We start from the raw sequence: 7413 nt of genomic DNA, 5'->3' as shown, positions 1-7413 counted from the left end.
ATAAGTAAGTTAGATGCACATGTTAGAAGCAGTGTGACTCGATGTTGTTCAACTTGCTAACCTGACACATTACAATCAAAAAAAATCTTTATATATTTAAAAGCTACCAGACTGGTACAGCCAGAAAGGCAGACCCATGAGCTCATATGAAGAAAATGACAATGGCTCTTCAACAGCCCCACCAACTAGCAGTCAATAAACCACTGAGCTGTAGGGCACCCCAAAGCATCATCAGCCTCAGCACCTGCCTGAAGTGTCCTATCACATTACCATCACAGGCATCTGGTGTAGCCTTGGTGTGGAACCGACCCATGATCCCAGCCACCTTTGGCTGCTGCAGGGCCTAAGGCCTGGGCACACAGGGCACCTTGTGAAGCAGCTTGGGCTAAGGAAGTCCTTGAAGCTCCTACCAATGCGCCAGTCCTGTGTGACCGCTAATCAGTCGTAGAGTCCTGAACTGCAGCTGCGAACTGAGGCTACGTCCCCGGTTCATCACTTCCAGTTTGATGAGGAAAGACAGAGTCACACAGAATCACAGAATGTTAGGGATTGGAAGGGACCTTGAAAGATCGCCTAGTCCAATCCCCCTGCCAGAGCAGGAACACCTAGATGAGATTACACAGGAATGTGTCCAGATGTGTTTTGAATGTCTCCAGAGAAGGAGACTCCACAACCCCCCTGGGCAGCCTGTTCCAGTGCTCCGTCACCCTCGCTGTGAAGAAGTTTCTTCTCAAATTCAAAAGGAACCTCCCGTGTCCCAGTTTATACTCATTGCCCCTTGTCTTATCATTGGTTGTCACTGAGAAGAGTCTGGTTCCATCCACGTGACACTCACCCTCTACGTAAACATTAATGAGGTCACCTCTCAGTCTCCTCCAAGCTAAAGAGCCCCAGCTCCCTCAGCCTTTCCTCATAATAGAGATGCTCCACTCCATTAATCATCTTTGTCGCTCTGTGCTGGACTCTCTCAAGCAGTTCCCTGTCCTTCTTGAACTGAGGGGCCCAAACATAAGGGAAAACAAATGAACTCAGGTTTGATAAGTGATGAAAACAAGCCCATACAGAATCACTCGCTGGTGTGCTTAAGCTAAAAGGCTTCTCTAGCTCAGAGGTGGCTTAGCTAGACCAAGCGTCTTCTCCCGTAACCTCTCGGCCAGAAACGCCGCAACTGCTTCAAACAGCCGCGCTGGGTGTTTGTCCGCCAGCCGCCACCCAGCCTCGTACCCCAGCACCGCGCCCCCTGGGGCCAACCGGGATCTGCAGCCCCTACCAAAGGCCCGGCTGCCACCAATCTCCTTTTCGCTGTCTCCCCATACAAGGAGACGTTCTTCCCCCGGCGAAGCCGCTCGGGAGTCACCCAGGGAGACGACGCCACCGCGCCCGCAGACGCGACACCCCCTGGAGGAGAGCCCGGCCCCCGGGACGGGCGCACCCTGCCGCTTATTCCTCCCACCAAGAGAAGTGACACGCAGCGGTTCCGACACCCGCCAGTGCGGGCGAGAGAGCGGCATCCGGCCACCCAACCCCTCAATGCCCGCTCCACAGACCCCGGGCCGCCGCCCCGCCTCAGCCCTCCGGCCGGCTGGGCGCGGCCAGCGCCGGAGCCCCGCCCCCACGCCGGCGGGAGGCGACCGCGCGCCCCCGCGCGCGGCTGCCTCAGCACTTCCGGGTCGGGGGCGGGGCGGAGCGAGGAGGTGGGTGCGTGACGTTGCCGGAGGGTCCGGGGCCGCTCGGCGCCTGTTATTGTTCTCGCCGCCCGTTCTTCCCGTCGCCGCGTCTGCCTTTCCCCGGCGCCTCGGGGAGCGGCCGTAGGGCAACCAGCGACCGAGCGCAGCCCGCCGGTGACAGGGGCGGAGGTAGGAGAGAGCGAGTGGTGGCCGCGGAGGCGCCCGGCGCGAGTGGGCCGCCGCCCGGTGGCCGTTAACCGTTTCCACCTCTCCGCAGCGCGAGCCCTGACAGCGGGGGCGGGGGGAGAGCGCGCGCGTCACGAAGGAGCCAGCGGGAGCCGGAGCGGCGGGGAGCGGGTGGCCATGGCCTACGCTTATCTCTTCAAGTATATCATCATCGGGGACACAGGTGAGCGGCGGGGACGGCGCGGAGGGGCCGCCCCGGGAGCGGGGGGCGGGCGGAGCGGGGAGCCGGGCCGGGCTCTCCGCTCCCATTTCCGCAGTGCTGGCGTCGTCGACGTGGTAGCTGTGCGCGAAGAGGAGGCTCCCCCCGCCTCTGCGCTGGGCCCCGCCCGGGCCCTCGGCCTGCCTCTCGGCCGCTCTGCGCCCGGCGGCCGCGGGCCCTGCACCAGGCCTGGAAGCCCGACAGCCGCCTCCAGGCCTGGCTGACAGGCCGCGGGGCAAGTCGGGCTGTGTCACGCCCCTGCCTGCGGCATCTGAGCCTGGCGGGGGAAGGGTGAAGTCGCTGCCACTGCGAAACTTGGACCTGGGGAGTGCCCCTTGTTTGCATCCCCGCAGCAGTGAGACCTGAGAGGTGCTGCATGCCATCCCGCTGTTTTGTGATGAAACCAAGGCTACTCCTGTGAGGTGCCTTCAACTCAGGCCTCAAGGATGCCCTTTCCAACCCCGGCTGGAGGGGCTATAGCAAACTTTGCCAAGACATGCTGTCAAAGGAAAATTAAAATCCATGGCTCTTTCCTTCTAATTTACAGGGACTATTTTAAAATTATTTTCTGACTAGCTTTCTGAGATGCTTCAGGTTGCTTCTATGGTCTCTTCCCTTCTTCACCCATTTACTTGCCACTCTTTAGAAACTTGCTTTATTGTATTTGTCATTGGCTGGTGTGTAACAAATAATAATGCTTATGAATGCTGCAGGCATAACCATGTGCTGATAGGAACTGCTCTTTGCAGCCCCTTTGCCAATATATTCTAAGCTTGCTCAGCATAGTTTGGACATGAGTAGCATACTTTCATCAAACTATTGTCAGAACAAGGTAACTAACACAGGTAACTATTGTGCCTGTGCATTGTGCATCTTTCTTGTTGTTTTTCTCATACCTAAATAAATGCCTTCTCTATTAAGTTTGATGACACAGCTGTCATTTTAAATGCTATTCCATGGATACTTGCATAATTGTTCTTCATACCTATGAACAAAAATATTTGTTGCTAGAATGTAATTATGCACTACAGTTGCATTACACATGAGGTCGTTAAATACACTGGATGCAACTACTATGTGATTTTATCTTTTTTTGAACCTACATTTAAACTCTGAAAGCATTTTTAGACTATTGCAGTAGCAGCTGTATTACAGATGAATGTTAGGAAGTATATCACAGCTACAGTGACCGTGTTGGAAGCATTAGGCTGTAGATGATAAGTGCAAATTCTGATTTTTCTTGAGTATTTAGGTGAGTGACAGTTCATTAAACTAGGGGACAGGAGATTACCTGAGCAGATTCAGGAGGAGTAAGAAGGGGTTTGTCTGCCCAGGAGGATGCAGAATGGTAGTGCAGAATTCAGAATGATAGTGCTTCAGAACAGGTGGCCAGTTCTGGTATATCTCTAAAAACTGTGATCGTTAAAGTGGTATAGACAGCGGAAAACAATTAGTTTGGTACATTGATCCTACATTGATTAAAATTTTACAGTCAAATATCCTCAGTGTAATGGTATGTGTTGCACTTTGTCATTTCAGTTCCTTGAAATGTGAAATACAGAATATGTGTATGTCACTTCTGAAGTTATTTAAACTGCTTAAGAGCCAAGTTGGGGGAAAAGTGAGATAGAGAAGGGAATCACAGAGAGGAAAACAGTTCCCTGGTTTGTGTTGTTTTGTTTGTTTGTTTGCTTGTTGCTTTGTTTTTAAATTCCTGTGACTTTTATTCAGAGTTGCTACAGGAAGTTAATTAAGAATACTGCAGCAATCATTATTGAAGTAAATTAAATATGCCAGTAGCGGTAAGCTGGTTTTGCTTTTATTTAGATCTCCTATGAGCCTTTTAAGTATTCCAGTATAGCTAGTACTGAAGAGCCAATTTATGTTGTGCACAGTTGTTTGTTGCCAAAATGACTGTGGTGGTTTAGGTCTTTCTACTGTTCCTCAGACGAAGGCGACTGAGCTCACAGCTCTGCTGATGGAAATTAAGAGTGGGTTGGGACTGTCCTTTTTAGTTCCGGTGGCTGTCTGCCATGGTATTCCAACCAGTGAGGATATGCCAGTGGCCTTGGAGGCCATGTGATTTTTCATAGAGATCAAGAAATTTGTCTCTGGGATTTGATTTAGAGTCTTTGGAAATGGATCAGCTGCCTGGTGACTCAGCAATTAGTTGTAAACAAACTGTAGGAGAAAAGTAAGACAGCATCAGCTGAAGACAGATGTTAACATTTAGCTCCTCTTTATTTTCACTACTACAAAACCCAGTGGGTTATGTGAGCCATGAACAAACCAATGAAAAACCCCTGCAGTTATACAAGAAACCTGCATGTGTCTTCTCTGGATTGTGATTTCCACATGCTTTCATCTGCTTAAACACAGGAATTCAGTATGATCTCAGTCTCTTAAAATGACAGCCACAGAAACTGCCCATGCAAGGCTGCTTTTTGCTCAACAGCATTTTTCCACTTGCATTGCTTGCTTCATTGATCACCAACATTCAGTGACTTTCTTTTGCTAGTACTTCAGGTACAGTAGCTTTATGAACATTGGATTGATTCTATTCTGGTTGTTACATTTTAATATATTTTTTTAAAAAGGTTGTTGTTTTGGGTTTTTTTGGTTTTTTTCTATGTGGTCAGATCTCTTTTAACATCTAGTTGGTTTTCTGTTATGGTGATGACCTGAAATGGCATGGCTGTCTTTCAGCTACCAAACATTGTTGTAAGTCTGCATAGTTTTTACATTGTATCAGTAGCACAGTTGCTGTACAATTTCATGGAGTAGGTATTTTTAAGAGAAAAATGCAAGTATTATGGAATACTGACTGCTGTGAGAGTTAATGAGGAAAAATCTTTTGATCTGGATATTTCCAAAACATTGTAGGAGTTTGCACATGCATTTAGAAGCATAGGTGGTGCATTCAGCTTAGGACTAGAGACCTTTGTTTTGGTCGTTGATAGTATCCGTTTAATGTTGATTGCTGGTAAGAGTTGGTGTGTTTATCCATTCTTCCTTGCACATCTATCAGTTGAGATGGCCTTTGTTCTGAGCCAGGGTGAATAGTCTTTGCACGCAAGTATGACCTGTTTTTTGCAGTTGGTGACTGAAAGTGTGTCTTCTTTTTTTTTTTTTCCTTAAAAGTTTTCTTGTCTGATGGTGAAATCTTCTTTTCTGCTTACATGTTTTTCTTACTAGCAGTGTACCACTTGGGAATAAATTGGGAACAATACGTGAGATTTCTGTAAAGACTGGAGCTGTTTGCTTTTCGGTTTGTGTTGGGTTTTTTGTTTGGTTTTAGTTTTGTTTTGTGGTTTTTGTTGCTGTTGTATTTTGTGTGGGGTTTTTTTTCCCCAGAATATTTAATATGCATTAAACAGTATTTTCTTATATTAGAGTATTTTTGCTAGATTCTACCAGAGAATGCTACTGAACTTTAGCGTACCTGAAATAACTATTTTGCAATGGTCAGATTTCTTGCCCCCAGCATAACTTGTCAGTTGTATCCCATCTAAATGTCTCTTTGTGATCACTGTTGCTGCATATTCCATGAGCAGGTCTGTCTTCTGCTTTTCTTTAATGTGTTAGTTTAGCAACTCTCAGAGCTTCTTGCATAGTGAACTTACAGTTGCCTTTTAATTTCAGCAGATAGTTGCTGGTTATAAACCAACAATATCTCAAAGTTGTTCTTATTAGGAGAAGATGATGAGAGAAAGTATAATTGCTTGGTGATCTAATTTTCCTTACTCTCTAGAGTAAAGTAAGCTGTCTAGTCACCCATTTCACTTGTCTAGGAGATTCTCAAATGTTGAAATTAAGCAATTGAATTATCTTTATTTTTCAGTCCCCCTTGTGAAATGTTTCTAGTGTCAGTTCACTTTGTTCTGGAACAGCAGCTGTTATTAGCTAGCAATGTGCCTGACCAGACCCTCTTGCCCTTATTTCATAACTGAACAGGTTTTCATCTCACTAGAGCTGTTGTTAACACCCCATAGTAGTTTGAGAACTTGTTCGTGCTGAAAACCAGAGTACTGATCGAGCTATTTCTGTCTTGCTTTGGGACCCTTTCAATGATACTTTGATGGCTAAAAGAGCAGATACTAGGTGTTGCATGCATACTTCTTAGATGGTAACTAAAAATAACAAACTCTAGGTAGATGCCCATACAAATGGTTTCACAAAACTATTACTGTGTGCCCTCATATTAATTCTAACCTTTAGTTAAAATAAAGAAAATCCTTCCCCCAACCTCAACTTAAACCCTTTTATTATGAATGGCTGGCAGATTTTTAAGTCTCTTGTGATCATCCAGGACATGAAGACATTTTCTACAGGCTCATGTAGTTTAATTTTGCATGGAGTTAGCAGTTGAGTAGTGCCATACTAAATGAAATGTGATAAAGATGAACAGGTTCTCTCAGTTTGTAGGTCTGCACTAATTTTTATGTAGAAAGGAAAACTTACATCATTGGCTTCAGATACACTGTTGTGAATAATTTATGGTAGTGTTTATTTGTTTAAGTGTTGAAGCTGAATCATCTTTGAAAAGTGTTTAAAAGCCATTTTTATGACATTATTTTTCACAAACTTAGAGTCATCATGAAGGATTTTGGAGGTTATCTTTCTTCATTTCACATATCAATTACAGCATGGACAAGAAGTTCCTTTGCTCTGTAACTGGCAGTTTGGAACCTTGTAGTTTGTCCCTCCTATTAATTTAAATTAATGTTCCAATTTGGTGACAAGGTTGTGACTAACAGTTAACTGGCCAAAAAGAGGTTAAGAAAAATTTTTGTTTTAGGTTAATGTGTCATTATGCTTAGGCCTGGGATGCAGTAATATTGCACTTTGCTGAATTGCATAAAGATGCTGTGGTTGGAGGGAAGGGAGAGAGGGAATGAGCTGTGGCTTGTGATAAAAAAAGGGCTTACAAAACATCTGGAAGCTGTGCAGACTGCTAGACAAAACTAGAAGAAGTTCATAAGCCAGGTTAGAGGTATGTATCTTGTAACATTTGTACTATTTAATTACCTGTTTTCAATCTGAGTTGGTTTTAAAATCTGTGTTGAGACTTGTTCGTTGTTTGAGACTGTCCTTAGCCTATTTAAAGATTCTGTCTTTGTTTTCTAAAGGAAGGGTAAGAGAATGGGAAGCTTGTTTCTGTTCAGTTGTTACTGGGGCTTTGGTTTCGTCGGCATCCAAGTTGACATAGTTGATTACATGTAAAAGGAGGAAGTCTTGCTCCCTTTGCCTTGTGGTGACTTTGATAGTCTACCGTGACCTGAATCAACCTGCTAATGCAGT

At 45.8% G+C, this 7413-nt stretch overlaps 1 protein-coding gene across 1 annotated transcript in view; it reads left to right on the top strand.

Annotated features, from left to right (window-relative positions):
- The first annotated feature begins 1681 nt into the window (after positions 1 to 1681).
- The window catches only part of RAB2A (RAB2A, member RAS oncogene family), a 42721-nt gene continuing 36989 nt past the window's right edge, over positions 1682 to 7413 (top strand). Inside the window, exons 1-2 of the mRNA XM_080364293.1 lie at positions 1682 to 1856; positions 1945 to 2076. Coding sequence (XP_080220419.1) covers positions 2031 to 2076 — 46 coding nt within the window. The 5' untranslated portion in view covers positions 1682 to 1856; positions 1945 to 2030. The remainder of the gene's footprint in view (positions 1857 to 1944; positions 2077 to 7413) is intronic.

This window comes from Nesoenas mayeri (assembly GCF_963082525.1).
Source record: "Nesoenas mayeri genome assembly, chromosome: 2".
In the NCBI taxonomy this organism is placed as follows: Eukaryota; Metazoa; Chordata; class Aves; order Columbiformes; family Columbidae; genus Nesoenas; species Nesoenas mayeri.
Note: the sequence above shows the minus strand (reverse complement) of the source record. Positions and strands in the feature narration are given on the sequence as shown.